General features: G+C 35.4%; 1 protein-coding gene across 11 annotated transcripts in view; it reads left to right on the forward strand.

The window, feature by feature from the left end:
* The first annotated feature begins 3,646 nt into the window (after positions 1 to 3,646).
* The window catches only part of LOC149794377 (transcription factor 12-like), a 205,701-nt gene continuing 182,688 nt past the window's right edge, over positions 3,647 to 26,659 (forward strand). For 4 of the 11 annotated variants that reach the window (XM_089968554.1, XM_089968563.1, XM_089968561.1 and 1 more), the window contains exons 1-2: positions 3,651 to 3,864; positions 16,445 to 16,514. In XM_089968554.1, coding sequence (XP_089824680.1) covers positions 3,806 to 3,864; positions 16,445 to 16,514 — 129 coding nt within the window. In that variant the 5' untranslated portion in view covers positions 3,651 to 3,805. Of the gene's footprint in view, positions 3,865 to 16,444; positions 16,515 to 26,659 lie in introns of all 11 variants that reach the window. The other 7 variants (XM_089968559.1, XM_089968557.1, XM_089968553.1 and 4 more) reach the window with 4 other exon arrangements.

The raw sequence follows: 26,659 nt of genomic DNA on the forward strand, positions 1-26,659 counted from the left end.
ATTTAGAGTCAATATTGTGATAACGTATGGTCCGATCCCATTGCCGGAAACCTTTGGAACAATAAAAAAGAAAAGAAAATTAGAATGATGATGATGATGATGACGATGACGACGATGATGACGACGATGATGATGATAATGATGATGATGATGGAACAATATCATCACATAGAAGTTGATATCTATGATACCTTCAGAGTATCAAACTCTGCAACTTAAAAACAAACAAATAAAAACCATTCTGTGTAATTTATCAAACTGTGTGTCTGGTGCCATGTGAGCATGCATACAAAATTAAAAACAAAGTTTCGTCCCCCAATCTAAAAATATAGATATTGCACTTAAGAAAGGATGTAAGCCCACGCTGAATTTTACCCCCACTCCCCAGCCCACAAAACACAACAGACACACACATCATACACACGTTTCTGAGCAATTCGAACAATTAATTACAGCAATCGATCTTCGTATATAGCTGCCAGTCATCGCGTATGAAAACATTAAAAGTAAGCGGTATGATGAAGCAAATAGATGACAGTCGTAGTCTGATGAATATGGCAAGAACAGACCGGCATGTCCTTATTTCCCTTTTGCACATCTTCTCGTGAATACTACAAATCAACAGTTATTTATGTACTCTAGCAGAACTGAAAATAATTTTAACCTACATTTCTTCTGTAAAAACTCTCTTTTCTATTATAAATTTAAAAAAGAAATACGAGAGAGAGAAAGAGAGAGATAGAGAGAGAGAGTCTAATTGGACAAATTGACCAGTCAAAGTATTAGCGTACACAAGAGTGTGTGATATCCTTCAAGAGGCGTATGAAAAGAAGTGATGACAAGTTTCACGTATTAATGACTTATTATAATGTTATTGTTTTGGACATATGTCTGATAACTGTGATATTTAGATAAAACATCAATACATTGTTGATCATCTACATCAACTCGAGCCTACAAAAAATGTAATAAAATCTTGACAGACATTTATCAGAAATGATTGCGAGCGATATTCTAAAACTTGATGCTTAAAATGACCATTCCCCTCCCCCCCCCCCCCCGAGAATTGTCTGAAGAAATGTATCATAGACCGAGGGAGGAGAAGAAAGTGAAACGTTATTGCTCGTCCAACCAAGCCACTATTTCTGTGTAAAATCTTTCTTATTATGAGCCGACAAGATGCTTTCAACACTTTGCTTTTTCTCAGAATATTCCCTTTGCCAAGATTTGTAAACATACAAAATTTACCCAAGAAATCATCCAGAGAAAAAAAAGAGTAAAATCTGATTGCAAATCTACACTAAGTATGTATTGAGCCTGCGAACGTTTTAATAAAATCCACAAAGCAGCTTAGGGTGAAAAGAGACTATAAACTCTGTCGCGGACGGTTTTTGTGTTTTACGGCATAACAGTTCAACTAGGGCATATTTTGCGGAGGGAACTGGGTAGCTTTTCCCAAAGACCACAAAGTTGAACATCTAGAATATATATATATATATATATATATATATATATATATATATATATATATATATATATATATATATATATATATATATATATGTGTGTGTGTGTGTGTGTGTGTGTGTGTGTGTAATGGGTTTGGCTGACCGTGGTTGGTTGAAAATGAAAGTAAGATTTCGGTAAAAAGAATATTTTGAGTGCATATCCTAGCTGTAACTGAATAATACATATACATTGTTTTATTGATGGAATTTCAGTCTTTACAGACTTGAGCACTCATTATTGACATTATCACCTGGCAATTTGGTGCGGAATTGAAAGCACATGTTTCAAACACATGCAGATCAAGAAAATGCCGAGGCTCATATGTTGTTGTTTTTTTTAGCGCAGAAGCTGTCATTCAAGATGCATCTATTGTGACAATTGATCATGAGCACTCAGTAGTTTAAAGTTATTGAATTGTTATTATCATGGTATTTGCATAGGTTTACTATGAGAACTGAATAAATACCCTGAGTCCTGCAAGCAGGTGAATCTGGAATCCAGTATACGAGGGTACGCACAGGCTAACATATATAATTCGTACTGATTTTTCCGCTCTTGAGAGTTTGTCAGTTTCTTTGCACCCCACTCCCTCAAAACCCCCAAAACCAAAACAACACAACAAGTTAGCATAATCTTAGTCCGCTAAATGAGGTTCCTAAATACGTGTTGTTACTGACAGATGATTTGCTAGCCCCACAAATCATCGATCACTATCAGCAGGGAACAAGGGGGGGGGGGGGCAACCGGGGATGTATCCCCAGGGCCTGGGCCAAACAACACTTTTTAATTTTATAAAAGAAAAACTTCGTTTAAACAAGAACCAGGGGAAGCCCTGGTGTTTCTTACCCCAGGGCCGTAATCGCTCTCTATGGCCCTGACTATCAGCACAGATTTTGGATGAGAGGGGTGGGTGGGCAGATTTTTCAGACTTGGATGAAGTGTGTCGATTAGTTACAAGTGCAAAATTACATTGGTAAACATGATCTAATATTGCATTTACAGCGTAATTTTCTTTCTATGCTCCTAACTAATCGAAAGTCTAGCGAGCCGAGGGATGAAATAAAAGAGAAATAATAACGAGAAGAACAATACAATTGTTATATGGCCATTATTTTCCTGACGTGCAATTTAAATGTAATTAAATATGTACAAAAATACATACATACATACATAAATACATACATACATAACGGGTTTTCGCAACTTTGTGTGTACTAGTGCATGGATTATTGTCGACACATTAATTGTATGTAGTTAGATCGCCACAGTGCGTACGTGCTATCATGCTCTGAGAAGAGTATGCATATGTATATATGCGTGTATGTATGTATGTATGTAAAGTCTAATATTTAACATACAGGTGTTATACACTGGCAATGTCAGTGTCCTCTGACCCCCAAGAAGCACACAAAGGGCCGCAGAATGCTCTTTTAAATTCATAACCTGAGTCTGACCATTAAACGGTGTCTTACACCAGACCTTAGACAGTTATGCGTCCGCTGGCCTTATCGTGAGGGTAATTTGACAAGAAACGATAGCGTTTGTCGCACGAGTAAATATTTCCTATATGAAAACAGAAAATCAATTTCTGCCACACGAACGCAACACCTCAAGTCCCATTTCTTTAATCTGATTGGCTATTAACCCCAGCACAGATCAATGGGCACCGCAAGGAACAAAAGCGAGGGTAAGGCGGGAAGTGTGTCAAAGTCGCTAACGATTATATATTAAGATGCTCAGATATTTTCAAAAATTAAAGATTTAAAAATTGTTCTGAATAAAATCTGGATACTTTTAATTACTCGTCTTCAAAATAACTGCATGGTTTCCTGGCCATCCAACAGTACGATGTCAGACGCCTATTTTATTCCCCTTTAGAGACCTCATGGTCTGGCAGCGAAGAAAGGAGATGAAAACAGTAGGACGAAGAACTACAGATTAATGAGAGACACAAAATATTCACTAAATTTGAAATAATTTACTTTGAACAACAAGGCATATCAATTGAGTTTTGAATACACAAATTCTGACTAGGCTATACTTATCTCATTATTCAATTTCTAAGATCTGTACTGACTTTAAATGCTAGCCACTTTGGGCTTTTGCTAGCACTTGCCTCCGCGCGTATGAATATCACATTGTGGAACTGTGTAAAGCGTCATCACAAAGAACCTTCTATTGATATGGATATGTCAGCCTATGTGTTGGAATAGGTATAGGGTTGGAGAGGAAATAAGTCGGATAAAGTTTTGGAAAGTTGCAGAAAACTCAGCCGATATTAGATCGGTGTTGAGTTATGCTAAATTTTTCGGCTGAGGCCGACAACTATTCTCCCTTGGATTCTAGGACTGCAAGGTAAGCGATGGCTGTTATATTGTCCCGACCCAATCTAGGGATCGCCATTTTGGCAAGGCACCCCCATATCGTTTGACCAGACGAAAGGATTTCCCAGTCGTATTTAACGATCAAGTAAACTTTTTAATATTTATATGCCTTGAACACTTTATTTATTTATTGTCATTCATTTCTAAAGTTTTGCGGTGTAATCACGGCCCGGATAAGCGGTTAGAGTGGGATAAAATGCACACGTGCACCGTTCTTTAAATCTTGTTTTGGCTCCACCGTGTCTAGCAAAGGCGCCCTCGTCTGTGACGAAAGGTTCTGCCTATGGCGGTTGACACCTCTCCAATTTAACCGGCTTTATTTTTGTTCACGGGATTTTGCTTAGTTTTCACAATAGACTGCACAGCGGTCACAGTTCATGCGATGTAAACACAAAGACACGTGGTAGTGATGGTTAATTGATTGCATTAAATCTTTAATTAAGTTTGTTACTAAATTAAATTGTAACAGTTTTTTTGGTGGGTTTGTGAGTCACAGACTGGGTAAGTAGGTCACCTTTTGTTACATGGTATCAAAGAACTGTCAAATAAGGAGTGTAAAATGAGTAGCATTTTTGGGTAAGTACTAAGGTACAAGAAACGAAGTCACTGGCGACCGCAGTGGAAATTCTTGTTCAACATTATTTTGAAGACTAAAAACCTGTTTAAAGCTTGTGGCATTCTGGTACCTAGCAGATAAATGGACATTCATGCATATGTGTGAATTAGATCCACATAATTATGTGTGCCCCATCAGATTGAGAAATAAAAAAAATGTTGCATGTAATTAATTTTCCCGGTCATAATGAGTTCAGCAGATAATTGAATGTGTACATTGGCAAGCAAATATTGTTAAAAAGGAAAATATTTTTTTTGTGGATTATAATAACACAGGATTTATTCGATTGTTCTATATGCTGCTTTTATCCCTGTCTTTAATTGCGCCCCCCCCCCCCGCATGGACTTGCTAATTTTTTTATATAAATGGTTTATTTTTTTCAAAAAATTTTAAATTTTTTAATTAACCATATATATCTGCATGCAAATGTTTTCATATCCATTTTCATTAAAAGTTAATTATGTGGCTGATGATCATATACTATAAATACCTCTTCATAATCTTGATGAGCTTTATCCAAATGCATGCTGGATGGATGAGTCTGTTTGCTAACACCTTGGGAATGGCCCATTACTGCTAAACGTTGCCTGAGGAAGTATTCAAAGCAACTGAACAAAATGAAATGTAGCAGTAAAAACTGATTCATTATAAAAATAGAAGTATGCAAGTGTTGACTAAGTTGTAATGCAGTTAGCATTAGCATAGCCATTCTCTTGGAACAAGAATGAACACACTATACACATAAATTAAGTTGTGAAGTAATTTTTTGTGCACCGTATGTTCTGGGACCGATCTTTATATTTGAATTGTAAGTTTGGGACATCTTTTCAATCATAATATTGATGGTATTATGATTAATAAATGTATCAATTGTAGATTTTAAAATGGAATTATTTGAATCATGCATGTCCAAAAATGCACTTGAGCTTAATATTTTATGAAACAATATTATAAATTTGTCAGTGTTTTTCACACCTTTGTTCCTAACTGCAAACTTTTGAAGAACAACATTTGTTAAATTTAGATGTACTGTTGGAAAATCAGTGTGTTCAAAATTCTTCAAATTCAAATATTTTATGTTTTCTTGCCACTGATCCATCAAGAAGTGCAGATAGACCAGGGGTGCACAACGTTTTTTGGCCAAGGACCATATTGCATTTTCTAAGACCACTCGAGGACCACAAACACGATGATTTAATATAATTACTGTTCATGGGCCAGATTTCTGTGCTGTTTTAATTTGCCCTGAGGGCCAGACAGAACATGTTTGCAGTTGCTGGTTGTGTACCCCTGATATAGACTTTGGTATGCAATACTGTTATCTGTTTTCTTAGGGTATTTAATACAGTATACTAATATCAACATTTATTTGGCTTTAAATAATTAAAAGGATTAAATGAAATGTTACTTGCCGCAGGTCAAAGTGGCCATCAGTGTGTTTGCTATTTGTTATTTACTAGTAAGTATATTGCTTCCATTTTCATGCAGGTCTGACAACTCGTATTTATGTTGTATTTGTGTTTTGCTCTACACTATGTTAGACGCAGTAAAAATTCTGATTTATATTTGCCTTTCTCATAAGCCAGGTCTGATACTCAAGTAATGTTTCATTGGTTATCTGCCACCGTAATGCCCATAGCTTGTAACGACAACACTCGCTTTGTTTTCCCATTTGATCCAATATTCGGTTAGTAGTCCATTTGAACTTCTACATGAAGTGCTTAGTACATTATATATACTAATCATCATAATATATATAATGTAAAAAAAGAACCTAGCTACTCAAAGCTGGCTTAAGGGGTTGGCTTCCTCCCTTATAAATAAATTTTGATAATACAGGTTGAAACAACAGGTTTATATCTCTCGACTAGGTGTGTTAATACCAACAAAACTTCTGTTGATTGCCACCTTGTTATCATAATTGATGCAGAATGGCATTGAAATGCATGTACAGCATTAATTGTCCTTAAAACTACTTGTTAGCAAAGACATTGTTATTTGCACTCACCATCATGTGCATGTGTTTAATAATAGTTTTTATTTGTGAAATATTGTTATATTGTTAGCCAGAATATAATACCCTCTAGGTTATTTTGCACCATACACAGGGATATACATGAATTGTTGGTGCCTGGAAACAGTTATTTTCTCTCTCTCTTAGTTTGTGACTTTGTTGGAGTCAGTATGATGACAAGTTGAAAGACTTGAGGAAAACCAAACATGATTTTGTTTATACAGTTTCATGTTTGTGAACAATAAATTCATCAATAGTTTGACTCAACATGAGCAATATACTAGATGATAGTGTTACATCACAGAATCGTGCAGATTTTGGAGTTTCTTTTGCAGATAATTGCTTACGAAAACAAACAAAATAACAGGATACGGTTTGTTTCTATTATCAAATAAGCATTCGATTTACCTGTTTTTATTGTGTAATTGGATAGCTGCAAATTCATCTCATTTCTTTCATTTCCAAAAGTTTTATGATATATATCTAGGTAAAATAAGTTAACGGGATAGAAAAAAGATCATTTATTTCATCTTGTCCAAGATGTATGGTAAATATTGTAGACATCAGAGTGATGTCCTGGGTATTCAGGCCAGTTGCACAGTTGCATCACCAAATATTTTCAAAACCTTGGATTCCATGGTAATAGCTACTGCTGTCAGTTTAAAGTTTATGCCAAACCATATTACCTTCTTGGAAAAGTAAATAATATGTAGGTTTCTATTTTATTACTTAATGTCTATTTGCTGTCAAAATGAAGTCCAGCTGTGCGACATTTAACGATACTGGCAAAGACTTAAAAAAAATAAAATCATAATTTTGGGGAGAGTGGCTCCCCCCCCCCCCCCAGTGTTAAAGGGGTAGCAAAAAGTAACAGCTTGCTGGCAAGTTTAGGCAGGCAAATTACCAGCTTCCTGCATTTATGGGATGTCCTGTTCCTATACACTGGGTTTTGAAGTAATTTTGGTGCAATTTTGGTTTGTGGTGTCATGTTTTTCAACACACTCTTGTTCAAGGTTTGAAACTGATTGGTTAAAAAAAATGATAACTCGTGCAGCTTCCTTCAATGTCAAAAATACGATTTTGTTCAAAAAGCATTTTATTTACCCACCAAAGACAGTTCACACAATTTGCTTGTTTGGAGAAATGTTTTGAATGTAAATTATCCAGCACTCCCCCACCCCACCCCTGTATTTTTATAACAGTTAAAACTTTGAAGATACCATCAAACTTGTTATGAGATCCTCTGCTATGAGCGACCACCTGTCAATTCCAACAACAATCATAATGCATGGATTTTTTGTTTCAATGATTGTTAGATATGCAATGTAATGTATAGAGTTTTCATATTTCCTCAAATCCTAGTCAAAACCATCATTACAGTTGATATTACAACTGAGCACAGATGATGTCAACACCTGGTACAAAGAGACAAATTTTAACGCTGAGAAAATAATTATTGTAACTGAAAGATGTGAAAAAGAGCAGACCACTCACAAAATAGCGGTTTAAACGTTGGTAAAACAAATTTAGGTTGTTATAAAGGAAAAGGAGTCAATCAGAAATGATTTCATATGCTGTTACATGTACATGTGATCTTCAAAAGTAAGTACATCTTTGTTGATGTATAATTTTGTTCTCACCTGAATGCATACAATATTTTAGCAATTGCTATTAATAAAGAGTAGAATATATGTTCAGTGATTGTGGTTATTTTTTCTGAAACTGGACCTTGGACAATTTTGTACAAACCTGTTATGAGAGACCACCTGTCTTGAAAGATTTTTTTTTTGTTGGCAGAAGGGGCGGTCTGTCATAACAGGTTTTACTGTTCAACCTTGTTTTCATGGATAGTTACATAAAACTAAAATTCCCTGTGCAACACGTTCTTGAAAGTTTTAACTCTGCTTGTCATAGACTAGCTATGATGTTGTAGAATGGTTGAGGCTACAAAGTGATTCTTGCACTGCATTGGAGCAAATAAAACTATCGTTAAAGACACAGTGATGTGAATAAATATCTACTACCTTGGTAGAGTTATTTTGTTTCAGAAATTTTGACTTGTGATAAAGTTATTAAGTGTATGGTAAAACATTGTTATGTTTACACTAATTGTACTTTGACCACCATAACATATGATATACCACAAGATTCTTCTGGTAATTTTTTCTGAATAAGCCGTGCTATGCCATATATGGATTTTCTATGATACATTATTCAATCCATACACTATTTAATATGATATGCTTATGTTTCCAAAGAAGGCTGCAATTTTCTTATGACACTAGTAAACAAGGCTGAAAACAAAAGTAGCTGTTAGATGAACTAATATGCTGGACAATCAGTATGATACAAATCTGATCTCTACAGTCCTGCATGTAGATCTTATGGACACTGATAAAAGTTCAAGTTTTTGTGACCTTTTAAATTTTCTGTCCACTTATATTTAGTATCCTGTCAGATAAAACATAGCAAGTTCATGTTAGGGAGAGGTGTCTTTAGTAATTATTTGTTCTGAATGATGTTCATCACTTTAAGAAAGATATGATTTCATTGGTGAGCCACAAGCATAGCTGCCAACCCTCACTAATTTGGTGTGAATTTCACGACTTTTTCAGCGATCATGGATTCATGCCGTAAGACAAAAATTCCTGAATTTTCCAATCCTTAATTATTTTAATTTTTTAATAAAATAACCGATTTCCCGTTAAGCGCTAGTCGTGATATTCGCAGTTGCCGAAATGGTCCGGTACTGCTGTTCACGATATTCCGGTACTGCTGGTCACGATATTATGAGATCTACAGCTGATTAGTACAGTTGGCCCGGTAGCAAGCATTTTAGCCTATTTTAATCTATATGTATAAGAGTAGTTTTACAAATGCTTTTGAGAGAAACTGGGGCCTAACCGGAAATTTGCTCCGCGCATGTGTCAAAACACTGATTTGAGTTACCGTTCAGCATCGCATGTAAGATCTTGAAAATGTCTTCACCACCAAGGAAAAAGAAATGTATTACTCAAAAAGTGAAGTTTAATTTGGAATATATCAAAAATTGGCCGTGCATTCTGCCATTGAACATTGATATTCATTCATGCTTTTTGCACTCAGTGTGCCATCGCAGAGACGATGTGAGAAAGAATGTAGGTTGCAAAAAACATTTAGAAGTTGGGAAAATTAAGAATTCGCAGATTTCAGCTCTGGAATATTTTAAACCATTGGCGGAAGACCCGCAGGCTACCAATGCTTACGCATTATTTGTGAGTTTTCTTGTGTCGAACACAGTCTACCTTTATCAACTGGAGACCGTGCTAAACATTTGTTCTGACATTTGTTCCCGAACTCGAAAATCGCTTCCAAATTTTCCTGTGGAAGAACCAAAAATGCTGCAGCTCCTGTGCATTCCTCACAGCAACAGTGACAGCGAAAGAGTATTTTCTTTAGTGAGGAAAAATAAGACAAACTTTCGGGTCTCCTTAACTGCAGAAAATTTGTCAGCAATTTTAGTCCCCAAGATCAACCAGCAGGCAAGAAGTCGGAACTGTTTAGAAAACAAATTTACAATCAAGCAGTTGAGGAAGTTCAAGTCTGCCACAGTATCATGTCTTGATAAATAAATATTTCTGCATATATGTAGTGTTTTTTTATTTTTGTTTTGTGAACTTGATATAGTGTAGTATTGATGGTCGGAGTGGTCAGAGTGGATGGAGTTATTGTCATGGTATTTTTCACGAATTCTTGTTCATATTCACGACTTTTTATCCCTATTTTCACTCATTGTGAGCCTGGAAGGTCGGCAGCTATGCACAAGGTCGACAGAACAAGACCTAACAGTTGTTCATCAGATCTACACATAGGACTGATGAGATTTGATTTTAATCAGATTGGTTGGTCGATCCGACAAAATGTAACAAGAATATAAATCCTATTTTACTATTGTTTATACAGTGAAATATGGCAATAATGATAATCAAACATAAAGACTTTGGTTTATTTAAGGATATGTATGCAATGATTTACTAATGTTAGTACTTGAGATAGGCCAGGAGTTTATTGGATAGTCTGTTGTGCATTAGCACAGATTTCTTACTACTACTTTGTTATTACCAATTTGCTAAACTAATTTGAAAAAGCCTTGATACTTTACACACAGTTATCCCTCGGTCAAGGTCATCTTGAACGAAAAATGATGACACTCGGACATCCAGTATGGCCAAGTCAGATTTCTGCTCTCCTGCTTGATGATCTGACAGCAACTACTTAGGGATCATGTTCTTGTGACCTTTGAATTAGCCAATGGAAATGCAGTTTTCAGTAATTTTAAAGTGAAATCATTCGGCACACATTGATCTTCTTCATCCATGCTGCTTAGTTGCAAAGGTATAGGACTTCATTTGATTGGCTGATAAAATTGGCATTTGTGGTAATAACATAGCTAACCAGCACATGACGCCTAAGCTGTCACTGTTAGATTTTGATGTAGACCAGTGTAGATCTGATTTTAGTCAGATTGCCAATATTACCACCATAGCGGTTATCTTGAAATATTGTTATTGCTACTCTTCTTGAATACATGTAAATGGCCATATCAGCACAGGATTTTCACTAAAAGACTTCTTATGATATCTGGTTGGTCTATCTGAAAGCCATCTTGAGGGGTTTGAAATTAGGTATTCTTTTCCACTAATCCACAGAATCACCAAAATAACTTTTTTTATTAATCCCTCTAAAAATCAAACAGGAGGTTCAGCTGATTGTGTTCATTTCTCCGTATTTTTGGTTCTTTTTTAGTCTCTTCTCTTGCTTTTATTTACAATCACTCTCTCTCTCTCTTCATTATTTATTGTTGTTGTAGTTGTTGTAGGGTTTAACGCCATTTTTCAGCACAAAATAGGCTATACATGGCGGCCAGTATTAATTTCTTTGTCTAGTTGGTCCAAATGATGCCATTTAGACATTCGTTATGCCTGCCACTGTGATCATCTTAAAAAGTTTGGTTATCACTATTTCTCCTGCATTAGCAGTCATCTTGTTCTTTAAACCTGAAAGTTGTATCAACTTAAGGTTTCCTCTAGAAGATGTTTGAGTATCTTATTGCTAATAAAATAAAAAGATGCCAAGCTAACAGCCAGTATGAAAATTTTGTTACTGAACAATGTAAAGATAGTCTGAAGTTAAAAGGAAGAAATGGTCTTGTCTTGAATTCCTGGATATTCTTTTGAGCCACTGGAATACCAGCCCATTCTGGGGATTCTAATTTTTAATTGCCTGAACTACATTTTTTTCTTGCTCAAAGTATGTTATGTCAGTATAAGAGCAACTTGTACAGTTTTCATTTTTTAAATTTTATGTTACATGTCTGCTCAGAAGAAGGATAAAAAAAACCGAAAACATGTAGAGCACCTATATCCTTATTTGACTCTGTATATTTGACTCGGTATATTTAGCATCAAAACAACAGTGTGGACATATAATCATGTGTATACCACATACTTTGCATCGCTTGGTCAGAGTGGACTGCCAGTCTTATAGTCATTGCTTCTGCAGTATATGGGTTAACTCATGGGAAATGTGAAAATATAATGTTAGTTTTCCATCTTGGAAAGATAAGGGCCATATTAAGGCAGCTCTGTTGATATGGAAATAATAAATGAATATTTTGTTTCCCAGTTTGGAACTTCGGTGGTTCCTCTTTTTATAAGGCAACCCCGTTTAGTTTAAAAGTGGCCATATAAGAGGTGGCCTTTCAGAGATTGGGAGCACAGATGTGAGTTTAATTACATTAAAAGTATGAAATAATTGACACATTTTTAGCTATTTAATATTTACATTAAATTTGTTTACAGACATTATGGAGTTGATATGATAAAATGAATAGTGTGTTTGTGATTTGGATTTTTAATCTAGCTTTAAAAAAATTTCAGTCATATCGCTACGATGTCTGTGGTGTGCCAGTTTATAGTAATGTCTAGCACTGGGGCATCATGCTGCAGACATGTAGCATGATGTCCCACCCAGTCACATTATCCTAACAGCAGGCTGACCAGTCCTAACACTAACCTCTTAATGCAGAGCGCCAAGCAAGGCAGTTGTTAGTACCATTTTTGTAAGTCTTTGGTATGTCTTGGTCGCGGATCGAACCCACAATCTCCCACATCTGATGCGGATGCTCTAACCACTAGGCCACCGGAGCGGTAAAATGAATAGTAAAGTAATTTAAAGTCATCATGGTGGTAAGCCATGTTGTCAGTAAATTCAGGATACAATCATCCGATTTGTTATCATTATCCTTCTCATTTTCCTGCTTCAGTAGAATGTAATTAAAAAAGGACCAATCTTACTGCATACCAGTTGTTTCTGTTTGGTCAGTATCTAGATAACATACATGAATTTTTACTTGTTATATTTTTGAAAGTATTTCACAAAATGATATTTAAAAGGTATGCATAATTAGCAGAGATACTGCATGTTGGTCTGCAGCTTGTATTGCCAACAGCATTTTATGACATCTTATTTCTCAGCAGTGATCGAAGGATTCTCCCTTATTTTGTTTGGTTGAATTGCTTTCACTTTTTTCTGAACTGAGATTGATTGTCTGATGTCATTTTGCATATTTTCCATTTACTTGTTCTTTCATTGGCAATTTGTTTTTCTTACACACAAAATCTTAGTGTATACAAAAGTATGTGAGCTTGTCACGTGGACAATAGTCTGGTTTGTACCCTTTGATATCTTGAGGAGGGAAAATGCCAAGGTAGCTAACATGCTATTTTTGCCTATAGCAACCACATGTGACACTTGAGCAGTACTATTTCTCAGAAGTTATATTCTGTCATCGTGATAATTATCAGTGATAACAACAGCCAGTAATTATCCGAGTAACAAAACTTACGGAACATATGTCAGTAATGATGAGCAGACAACTCTGCTCTTTGTGTTGCAGAAGCAAATGTACTGAACCTAAAGGTGTGATCCAGTACAATCTGGATTGAATGTCATGCGCTGTGAACTGACAATGAAAGCAATGCATATTGCTCAACAAATTCGTAATACTCTTGATTGTGATGATTCCACCTGATGTGCTCTTCTCTTGACCCAAGTTAAGTACATGGTCACCATTGTAAATGTCCATAGCAATTGATTATTTTCATCTGAATGTTTCTTGGTGACAGTTAAGGTGCAGAACATTCAATAATCAGGGTTGAATAGTCGTTGTTTAAAGAAAATTAGTGCTTAATTTTAGAAGAACAATTTATATTTAATTTAAAAGGAGTAAATGCGCATGGATGACCCATGTGACTTGTACTATAATCGTTCAACAATTTGTCCAGTTAGCTCCCAAGAAACTTTGACATTGTTATTTACCTGTGATAGTGTTAATGAACACAGATTGGTGACTTTGCCATTCGTCTGTTACAATTATGAAAGCTGATAGTCAAACAGGAAATTTACTATCATAGGGCTATAGTGGGCTACTGCTACATACAAATGAAATGAATGACCACTGCGTTCAGACATTTTGTTTTTAAATCATTTTATGGAGGCAGGTTCACAATTTTATGTAGGGTAAGTTATCTTGAAACAGTTTTTAATAATAATGTTGTAGAAAATCACAAAATAATAAAGAAGTGGAATTTTTTTTCTTCATTTGACTCAATTCCCACGTGCCTTAACTGCTTATGACGATGAACAATATAAACAGGCATTTCAAAAAAGATAGTGTCTACCTTGTTAGAATTTTGGTACTGGTAATGTATATTGCTTAGAATATTTTCATAACCCTAGAACCTGCTACAGTAACATGTGTGGTAAAATTGTATATTTATAACCCACCCACCAATCAGCACTTGACTACAATGAATTGTTTACTAGTTTTGAAGAGCTATTAATCCAGGGGACTATACTGGCCATAAAAGCATACATGGAAATTATCAGATGGAAATGCATCTTCAGTTCTTCAGGAAACAATTTTGGTGCATGATTAAAAATGGTTTTTCGTGTGAAGATTTAAAAGCGTTTGCATTTACTGCTTTAATCCATGATTGTTGCATTTTAGCTCATAAACCTCATGGATGCATTTATTTCGTGTTTAGATTTCCCGTCACCAAGAATAAAAAGGCAGGCCCTGATACACTAGTATTCACCCTGCTGTGACTTTAAGCTTTTGTTGTTAAAGATTGCAACGCAGGGAAGACAGAAATTCATGCAGGTTTTGAACTTAAGTTCCATTAAATGCTCAGATCTTCTCTTTCCTGGAATTATGATCATAATTAAATATTTTGTTCCCATTATTGGAATTGTGAACAAAATAAATTCCATACTTGATAAAAGATAATTTGTGTCACTCACTTTTGTACCAGAACTCTTTGGCATACATGGGGGATGTCCAAGTTACACTGTGTTCTTTGATCATGAAAAAAAAACATTTTTTATATAGCTCTAGTAGCATGAAACATTATAAGCAGGTGATGAAATATGTATTGAAAATAAGAAACCTGCTAAAAGAATTAAAAAATATAAGAATACTTTCTTACCTGTATGTGAATCCACAATTATTTAGCTCCATGTTCTGCATAATGTTCACTGTCACTGGAGTATCATACAGAATGGGTATATGGCTGGCATATTCAGTGTTAAATTTTTAAAACAAGTTTTTGAGTAATGCTTTCAGTTTTATATCTTGATAGCATCTAATTTTATCTCTCTGTACTTAGTTGAAATGGAAGGGGAAACATCTGGAGAGGTGAACATCAGCTGGAAATTCATTATCAATTCTCATTTCTTTATCTTGTGAGAAAATTGCTTAGTATGATGACTGTATAGGGACAGAGGCATGCATTCTTACGAAACTTTTCCCATAGTTAATCTGTGTTGTAAAATTTCAGTCTTAGAATTATATAGCTTTGATGTAATTGATTGAAATATTTTTATTTACATGCATTTCAGTTTGCATTATGCCTAGAAAAATGTGTATCATATTTCATACTGTAAACAAAAACATCATTAGGTTAAGCTCGTAAGAAAAAAAGATTTTTATTTGAATTGCAACTATATATATATATATATATATAAAATTAACACAAAAAACATGAAAATATGAATCTTATAATTACAAAATCTTGCATATTGCTACTTGTTTTTCAACTATATACAAAATGAAATTCTAGATTTTTGAAAACACAAAACTAATGATTGAGAACAATGAAAAGCATTCCTACATCAAGAAGCAGTTCTTTCATTTACATTTGAATGAAAATAGGCTTTATGGCATTTGAAATATACCAACAATTTAGCTAGTACTGAAATAAATATTCAGGTAAGACTAAGACCAGCATTGGTGATAGCTTCCATTGCCATTATTAGCATCTTAGGTGGAAATCCAAATTCGTTTTGTTGTTTGAAACATGGAAAGTTAAAAGTTCAGTTCATGACAAATGGTTGATTCTTAACATATGGCTGGAAAAGCGCATATTTGTTTATTGCAGAATTTAATAGATCCATTCCCCCTTCCCGATTGGGTCTGGTACTGTGGGTCCATACTTTTTCCATTTTTGCAATTTTGTGTCTATACAAATTACAACAATCTGCCATCAGATATAGAGCTTATTAAAAACAAAATGCAGAAATCAGAATTTTGCTTGTTCCCTAAAATCCCTTGTCAAAATTCAACCGAGTATGACAATCATGTTTGTACGAAGGCTTTTGATTTTTATTTAAATGAGGCTGGTTTGCATATCACAATGATAGAATAGCATTTGAAGAACTTTTTTCTCAGACCCATTGAACAAAATGTGAAGAACTGTCTTGTAGAATGTGGTATATAGGGTTTCAGTGTCTTTTCTTTCTGAAGACCTCCTGATAATATTTATCAAATTGAACTAGACATTCATCTCTTTATCGATTTAATGGGAATTACTTCTGTTCCAGAGTGTACCAAAGCTTTGGAGACAGGATGCACACAGACAAGGAACTAAATGACCTGCTAGATTTTAGTGCTGTAAGTATTTGCCTACAAATAATCATTGTCTCTGTCTTTAGTTTGACTTAACAAAATTCTGCTTTTGTTTGTCATCCATAGTAGCAAGATTTATCGATCGGTCTGTTTCAGAATGGAGGAAGTCATATCAATTGAAAGTTTACATATTCTGAAAGTCCACCTCATTACTACCAGCATTTGGTCAATTGTTGTTGATGTTCTGTTCCGTTAAGTAGCTAGGCATTCTTGTCACAGGCAGCTTATGAATAATTACATAGTTATATCTGTTATGTTGGGTCAGTTTAAGAGGGCATGTGGCTTCTTGTGGCCTGACCATCAAGATCAGGGTCATCATAAGCAGGCGACGGGCATGTGAGTGGCTGGGTGGGCATTTTATGGAGTTTGCATTGTTTTCCTTAGAGGGGTGCAGGAGGCGATGCTGGACTGCAGTATTTTTTGAGTGCAAACTTGAGATAGCTGTGACCGAGGCAGTTTCCTTTGTATGATGTGTAAATTCAATGTAATAACTTCATTTTTTAATTATAATTGCTTGAAATTTTCATCATTCATAAGTCCTTTTTTAAAAGTTTGTAAAAACTCAAGATTTGATAAATGCTGTGTCAATGAGGAGGTGATCTGAGAATTTGTTAATTGTCTTTACAAAGCTGATAGCATAATTAATTGATTGAATATGAAAATCATATATAAAAGTGCACAGGCTTGACTCTGTGCTATACCATGCACTGCCACTCAGTTTTACCTGTTCGTTGTTTGCAGTGATGTCATGGTTATGGTCTGTGCCACAAAAATGTAACACATATTTTAATACTTTGTTGGGGGACATTCTGCTTGAACAGCATGGATTCTTTAGTACCTGGATATGGTGCTTGTCATATGTACAGCATGCATATTTTAATACTTGGATGTGGTATATGCTACAGGAGTGTTACACATATTTTAATATGTGATTATGGCACACAAATGTTTTAGTAGTTTTGTTGGGTATGTGGCAGATGCGTGTTACAGTACATTGTTGGAGCATATGCTGCATGAACAACATTCATTTTAGTACTTGTTATGGTACATGGCAGATACATGTTTTAGTGATTGGTTGGGGTACATGGCAGGTACATTTTGTAGTGCTTAATTGGGGGTACATGCCACAAGAACAGCACTTATTTAGTACTTGTTATGGTACATGGCAGGGACCTGTTTTAGTGATTGGTTGGGATATATACCACATCAACGACATTCTTTTTAGTACTTGTTATGGTACATGGCAGATACATGTTGTAGTGCTTGGCTGGGGTACATGCCACAAGAACAGCACTTATTTGGTACTTGTTATGGTAGATGGGAGAGACACGTTTTAGTACTTATTTAGGGTACATGCCACATGAACAGCTTTAATTTTTCTACTTGTTATGGTACATGACAGATACATGTAGTACTTGTTATGGTACACAGCAGATCAATGTTTTAGTGCTTGGTTTGGGTACATGTACATGAACAGTATGCATGTTTTAGTGCTTGGTTGGGGTACATGACATATACTTGTTTTAGTGCTTGGTTGGGTGAATGCTGCATGCACAGTATGCATGTTTTACTTCTAAGCATAGTTTGGTTGGCTTGTATGCCAAATGAATACCTCAGTCAGAGGTCTGTACAAGAACTGAAATGGGTAATTTGCTTCCCGGTTCAGGCCAAACTTGCATTTATACAAATTCAGTGGGGTATTTTGTTAAAACTAATTCAGGGTGAATTTTATTATATGGGTCTGTTTGGATGTGTTCTCACAGTGATCAAGTATGATCATTTCAGATGAGTACGTAACATCTGGAACTTGGACAGATAGGACAGTTTATATTGATCAAATGGGCCATCATACAACATGGACTGTGCATGAATTTGTACGAAGGGCTTAAAATTAAAATGTTTCGTGGAATTTGAATGCAATAAAAATGTCCTTGTACAATTTCAGTCAGTTTTTTTGCATGTTTGTATACCATTATTCTGCTTATCTATAGCTATGGCTCGTTATTTCATTGGTCAGTTTCAAATTTTGTGTTTAGGTCAGTTTTTTGGGCACATTTCTTGTGAATGATAGAGTACTTGGAACACTTCGTAAACATAGGACAAGAGATGGGCTGTTGGATCCCATGACCAACCCAAACATGTGGAGTTGGATTACTCTTGTGTATAAATTAATACCTATCTGTGTCATTAGATTTTTCAGCAGAATGTCCTTTGTGCAATTGTTGAACTTACCATGAAGGTGTTTAGGGCATAGTGATGGGAGGATCCTTCATACCATGTTGTTCCCAGGGCAGGGAGCTCAGCTGGTTGTGTGGCAAGGTCATTTTTCTGTGCAAGATTCTCAGGGCCAGGGTCACTCATCAGGGCAGGTACTGATTGGCTCTCATTGTATTTTAAGACTCTGCTGAAGGTAACTTCTCATTGAGAGATGGACGTTTGTATGAGATAATAATTGTACTGCAGTTGTAATCAGGTTTGATTGATGCCAAGTTGATGCCTAGAACACAGTGTACTAAATCTGTGGATATTTAAGCAGGGTTAGAAGTTGACCTTAGAAACTGCAATAAACCTAAATTTTCATTTTGACCTTTGAAACCTAAAAAAGCCTTAAAAACTGAAGGAAACCTAAATAAATAATTGGGTTGTGTTGGTAGTGCAGTTTTTGGATTGTATAAATATGTGTTTGAGCTTTTTTGTTAAAGTGTAGCTGTATTGTTCTAATTTGTTTTTCGAGAAAAACATTCATTTAAATATAGATAGATCTTCCAGGGCTTGATTTTTATTTTAATGTTTGTAAGTATTTTCCCATGGAAACATGACTTTTGGAAAGTACTGGCCCAGAAGAAGAAAAAAAAACTACTGATAAAACGTCTGATTAGGTATGTTAAAAGAATAAAAAGTAAGACAGATTTGTTTGAAAATGTTTTAGTTGAAAAAAAATTCTTTTATAGTTGTTATGACTTTCTATTTTAAATAAATTGCCTAACCTGCAGTGTTTACATCAGAATAATTGATTAGCTACAGAAACATGTTGATTGATCACAGGTACATGTACATATTTCACATATGCAGATGTGGAAATTTATGTACTGTTCTGCATCAAGTAGTAACTTGGTTCTTTCTCAATAAGGGTTATTTTTTTAATTAAAGTACTTCCTCTGCTGGTTAATAATTTCTCATAGTTTTCCTTTTATTTCCATACCATTTCATAGATCAGCTTTGAAGTAATTATTGAAAGCAGTATTAGAAAGACACCTCAGAAGAGATTACAAACACCATACTATTTATACCATACATGTGCGATCAAAAACACTGGAACATAGTGAAATATATTTGAAAATTTTGTCCAAAGTTTATTGTACAAGAGTAACCTGGCATCATATATTTTAAAAAAAATACATCAGCAAGTGATTTCAATGAAAAAAGTTACTTTCTTCCACTTTTTTCATGAATCTATATGCATCACCAGGCACTGGCCTCGGAGTGATGATCTTCCACAGGCACTGGCCAAGGTGTGACATTCTTTCTGAGGTCATCCACAATGCTTTTTACTGAAGTTGCCTGCCTTGAGTCCAACAGTTAGTCCCAGTTTCTACCAGCTACTGTTGATGTTCAGTGTCATGTTTCACACTTTCAAAATGCGTATTAACTGTTAAACAAAAATGTCTCACAACCACGCACTTTAAAACGAAAAATATGCCATTTTGTGCAAAACAAATTTCCTCCAAGAAATGGATTTTGATGTTAAGCTAATGTTATTGTGTAAGACTGGTTTCCAGCATTGAATGAAAAAAACTAAACTTTTTTTATTTTTCCATTAGAGCAGCTGTTTAATTTAAAGTCAACAAAATAATGGTTTAGTTGATGTCTGCACTAAGTTCTTTTTTCTTCTGAAAATCATAAATTCATCAGTTTGAAGCTATATCCTGTCCCCTCAGACTCTTTCCCAGTTTGCAAACCCCTCCTCCCAAACCTCACTAGTCCTAACTGACTTAAATTCGGGCAGTTGCAAGTGGCTACTGTTCAATCTTGCATGTTTCTTTTTTATTTTCTGTTGAATGAAAATGTTTCTTGTTGTCACAGGATGATACTCGATAAAACTACGAAGACTTTACTTCGTGGAAAATAAATTTAGAAATGCATTTGCTGTTATGATATTATCATGTAAAACTGGTTTCTGGCAGTATACAAAAGCTAGGAGAATGAGTGATCATTTCTGCAATAATCAAAACGAACACAGTACTGTGACAATATTCAGAATGACCTGAGAAATAATTTAAACCATTAAAATTAAACTGAAAGTAATTAGCATTTACTACTTTTGAAGTCTTAACCTCTTCTACCTTCAGTTTGGAGTAGCTAATGAAGTTCTAACAATGATATCCATTTAAAGCTATTAAAAATATGAAGCCAAGTACATGTATTAAGATCAATCATTTCAGTTAGAGACAGATTTAGAAGCAGTTTCGGGTGATAAACAATGTATTATAGATAGGTATGTGTGTTCAGCTTTCACATAATACACCATTAAAAACAATGTATTATAGATAGATATGTATGTTCAGCTTTCACATAATACACCATTAAGTTGAACTAGGCAAAATATGGTATGAATAAGAAGAAATTCCACTTAGATAAAGTTAGTCAACCCGATACACAAAACTGGAGGCTATTTATTTTACATGAGTTAGCTTCGTTTTGATTGCAGAAGATAACAGTGCCTTTTGGACAATAATGGAAATAATTCAGTAATTTTGTTGATTAAAAGAATCTACTGTACAAAATAAATTTTATTTGTATTAGCTGAAAATTATGTGTTCAAGTTTATCTTCTGCCAGCAGTATTTAGGTGGTTCTCCTTCTTCATAACTTTTACCAATCCATTTGGTAATATTAACCCTTTGACCACTAAGTAACTAAAAGGGAAAGATACACCTACCAGACTTCCATCGCATTCAAGCCAACTGCATGGTAGGTCAGTGGGACTTGAAAATACGTCCATTTGCTTCTGTCAGAATTTGAATTTATTAGAAAAAAAAGGCATCAGAGTAAGTCAAGTCGAACTAATGCAAGATGACTTTAATTTGTAGATAAACATTAATATTTTCTGCCATGTGTTTGAGATATTCCTGAAAATTTGAGTTCTTGCTGTGATATTAGTCGACCTTGGAACATGCTACGCAATGCCATTTTTTAGACAGTAAGATGGTGACCTACAACACATTGCATCTTATGTTGTAGGACTAAATGGAAAGACTGCCATTTAACACAAAGTGGCTTTGAGAATGTTTCATAAATGTTAGAAACACAATTTCAGTGACTTTAAAAGAATTATTTCTGGTGATAGGAATACATACATTGTACCACTGTAAAGTAAACAAACTTGGGTCTCAGAATATACACTAAAAAAGCAAATGAGAAGTGAATTTACTCCTCGTGTTAGTAATCTAAGTTTCGTCTCCCAGGGGGTGATTATGCAATTAAATCAAAAGGTAAATATCACTATTGTCTATAAAGTGTTTAAGGAGTAATATTTGGTTTGTTTGTGATCCTATGTGGTGTTTTACAAATCATGGCTTGAATAAATGCAATGTGATCTCACCTTTCCAGTAAATCCACAGGTGTGTAATGATATAGCTACAGGTGTTGACAAACTAAAAGTATACAATGTTTTATCTTCAATTTTATGGAATTAAAACACCTGTTTTGTCTTTGTTTGCACCAGATTAATGTAGCAAAAGTCCACAACATTTCTTTGGCAATCACCATTTACCTATACATGCACACCTGTACAAGCATTGCCAGAAGTATACTTTTGCGTGGTAGTCATGGAAGCAGGTGCTGTGAGCATTGCAGCACACAGGAACATCACATTTCTCACAAGCATTGTTGATTTGGTCCTTTTGTCAGGGTTATCTTTCTTGGAGGTACCAGACAGGCTTGCCATATGACTGCAATGTTTCTGTCTGGTCCATCTGCACTGGACAATAGTGGCCTTTATCATTAGGTCTGCTATCAATGTTGCTTTCACTTTTGGAGTGCTTGAAAGGCCATTTGGATCAGAATGTAGCTTAACGTCTAGACAAAATGAAAGCAAGTCCACTTTCCGTATATTAAGAGGATTATTATCAGTGGGAGTCCCTACAGTAACATAGGTATTTTATGACTGCTTCCACGACTTTGCTTGTACTTTTCTATACCACCACATTGGACTTCTTGAAACAATTTTTCCTGGTACACCACTCGCTCGATAACTCACGCCCTGAAAACTCGTGAACTGTGGGGTCAGTCATGGATCCCTTTCTTTGCTAGAAAGGACCAAACAAATGACCCCTATTTGTGGAAATTTAAGAAAACTCGTGATAAATATTGGTAACTGAAACCTTGATATGTCACTCGTTTCATGGTCAAAAACGGTTGATAAGAAGTCATGTATTTTGTTACATTTTTTCCCAAGCAACTTTCATGGTACAGTGTAAATAACAGTATGCCAAAAAAATTGATCAATGAAAATGTCAATAACGCCTACTTGAGGCATCAGTTTTATGAATAAATACTTATATATTTTTTTCCAATTGAAATTTGAGTATTGGCTCTATCTCTTAGTTAGGTTTAAGTGTAATTATTATAAATAGTGTTCCCACTTGTATTCAAACGTGAAATATGCTGTCATGTTGTTATAAAGATCCCTCAATAACTTGCGCCCTTGCTTATGTGCAGTCTATCCACTCCCGTGTACTGTGCCTAGGCAGGCAGTGTTGTTGGAAGCTTGTTCTCAGTCCCATCTTTGTTTCTTCGTGTTGTCAGGTTAGGTTCAAAATGTGCATGGAAAGATGACAGGTAGATAATGATTCTCTTGTCCTTCCATCATGATGCAGACAAGGATATAGAAATAAGCCATCTGATAATCCTCATTATGCTGCTTAATATTTAAGTCCAAGTCCTTTGCATGTCTTTTCTGACTTGACCATTATGTGTCCTGAAGTTAGGTTTACTTAATACAGTAGTACATGTTTTGAAAGACTGCCTCTTTTGCCATAAAATTATGGTCAAACAAAACAGGTGGTCACTTAAGAGAGGTCCAAATGCTCTATAATCAGTACATTTATGAATTGAGAATATGACCTCTCAAGACAGGTTGTCTCACATAGCAGTGGTCTTACATGACAGGTTTTACCATTTAGTTAGCTGTTGACTGGCTTAAAAATTGTCAGTGTAGATGACTTTCATTGCATAGGTCTTGTTAACTAGTCAACTACTCTGGTTGCCAAACCTAGATTTTTGTTCACAATGGTTCCATTTTTCCCAGGTAAATATTACAATTGTATCATTATCCTGATACTGCATCTGCAACAACCTGTAAACTTAATGCAAAATTGTACAGATTTGTCTTTCATGCATTGTTTGATTCCAGGTCTACCTTTAAAAGGTACCATGGTTTCATTGAACAGGATATTTCTCAGCATGGGATATGTGTGACAGTCTTCCAATAAAAAACTTCTTTTGTGCAGTCTGTCACCTGGAAGATTTTCAGATGTATCATCACTTAAATGCAGGTAGCTTTTGGCCTGGTCAAACCTGTCATATTTGATTAAAAAAGCCAGGCTTGCTCACTTTTTTACCAATACATTTCATCTGTCAATTTCGTAACTTCCATCAACATCAGAAGGAAATAGAAAGCTTTTATTTTTTATAACAACATATCAATTCAAGCACCTGTTGTACAGCATTATTAGAGCATTCTGTGTTGTGTAATACAGGACCAGAAAAATGTGTTGCGCTGGTTTTGAAATTAGGGTACTCACTTCATGTACTGGAGGCTGAATTAGATGTACAAATCAATTTCTAGAATTTAAAAAAAATCTTAATTTTTACGAGGGGTGGGTGGGAGTGGTAGGGTCAGCAAAAAAAAAAACGGGGATGGTTGGCTGACCGGAAAGACACATTTTTCTTTTTTGGCCCAGTAGCGGATTGGACATGTATGTTCCAGGCAATGTAGTAAATGTCCACCAGGATTCTCCAGGACACGGACATCCATGTATAGTGCCCATACTTTAAACTTTGGATGCATGATAATTCCAACAGCTTTGTCCTCTGTATATGTGCTTTTATGATGCATGCTTTTATGTTTGCAAAGTGTTCAGTTATTTGATGCATTTGTGCAAAGTGAGTATCAATCACATAGTGAGCTATCAAACAAAGTTCAAGTTATTGTAACAAAATCTGAAGCTGCATTGGTTGGATCTTTGCAAAGATTAAGACACCTGTTAATCAGTGATCATCGTGATCAAAATATTGATTACATATATGTGTGATTTGACATATTTTTGATATGCATCACTCAGCATGGTTTAAATTGATAATGTTAAAAGTCCTTACACTGTTTTGGGGGTTTATTTTGTGTCAGCTGTTTTTCAGCATCATGCATATCTTTTCGAACCGCTCCATGGTTAGAGTGTCTGCCTTTAATGTGGGAGGTCACAGGTTCAAACATCGGCCGAGTCCTACCAAAGAGTAATAAAAATGGTCCTAGCAGCTGCCTCGCTTGGTGATCAGCATTAAGAGGTCAGTGTTAGGACACACACACATACCTTGGTTTTTAAGTGATTGTCATATGTATGTGTGTGATTTGGGTTTTTAATGTAACTTGAACAGTTTTTCAATCATATCGCTACAATGTCTGCAGTGTGGCAGTTTACAATGATGTCTAGTACTGTGGCGCCATGCTGTAGACATGTAACATTGTGTTCCACCCAGTCACATTATCTTGACATGAGGCTGATCGGTCCTAACACTGTCCTCTTAATGCTGAACGCCAGGCGAGGCAGCGTTTAGTATCATTTTTAAAAGTCTTTGGTATGACTCTGCTGGGGTTTGAACCCATGACCTTCGCATCATTGCAGATGCCCTAACCACTTAGGCCACTGAATGGGTCATATTTATACTTTTCCAGTGGAAATTTTTTAGAATTTCTTTTGTGTCAAGCAAGGCTGTAAACGAGCATGATTTACACAACAGAAATTTGTTGTTGCATCACCTATTGATAAAGTAAACAGAACGCCAAAGAAATCAAGAGATGGAATGAATCATTGAATAGGTCAGATCTGCCGTAAGTCTCATGAAAATTCCCCATAAAATACGTACTTAACGGCATACTAGCAAAAATTACAGAAAAATGATCGCTGCCAAAAAATCCAGATAATTGGTTCATCCGGGTTTCATCGTAAAATTAGTGACATTAGTCAGCAAATCAGACTAATTGTACAGCAGCACCAGAGACGCTTTAAACTGCAACTATTTATTCATGCGAAGCATCTGCATGATCAAACTGTTGATTATAGAATTTTTAAAAATGGCACCCAGAAAGCGATGCATGTTTAAGACAAAAGGGAAGATAAGCCTCTTTTGACAAGTGTTACTAATCAACACAGAAGAATAAAAAGGAATATTCAGATTCATGTGAATAATAGCTGGAAAGGACACAATTACATTTATTGGACATCATGTGCCAATTTGAGTATGTCCTGTTGGAGGAAATATGATTGCCTTCGTCATGTGAAATGGAAGAGAATTTCCAAGAATTATGTCAGGTTGTGAGATAGCAATAAGCCATTGAGCTGCGTACAGTTTGGAATGAGTTTGTGCAACTGTACTAATGGTAAATGAAGTCTGTATGTACTTTACAAACTTTTTAGTTGAACGTAATGTTTATCGTTGATGCATCAAGCTTTTTATTACATTTTCCAGCTTTAGCAGTTCTTGAAATTTTCTTACACCTTACTGAAAACTGGTCAATCGGCAGGTCTGTCAAGGGTCACAGAGTGAGAAAACTGCGAACTAGGAATAGCTTATGCATGTGGTGTCATGACTGGAAGGAATAATGCATTGGAAAGCCAGGGAGACTGAACTTGCAATGTTTAACATAATTGCATCCAGACAAAGGTCTTTGAACATATAAAACAAGAAATCGTAAACAAATTGATAAGAGTGATGGAAGACGGTGCAGATTTGTAACACAACCAAAAAAATCAAAGTCATCATACAAGCATCGGCAATCTGATATATATATCAGTGACACCACAACATACTCATGATCTTCTAAATTAATAGAAGTAAAAAACAGTATTGTTG

The sequence above is a fragment of the Sinohyriopsis cumingii genome, chromosome 8 (genome assembly GCF_028554795.1).
Source record: "Sinohyriopsis cumingii isolate HCF-2022 chromosome 8, ASM2855479v2, whole genome shotgun sequence".
Classification (NCBI taxonomy): domain Eukaryota; kingdom Metazoa; phylum Mollusca; class Bivalvia; order Unionida; family Unionidae; genus Sinohyriopsis; species Sinohyriopsis cumingii.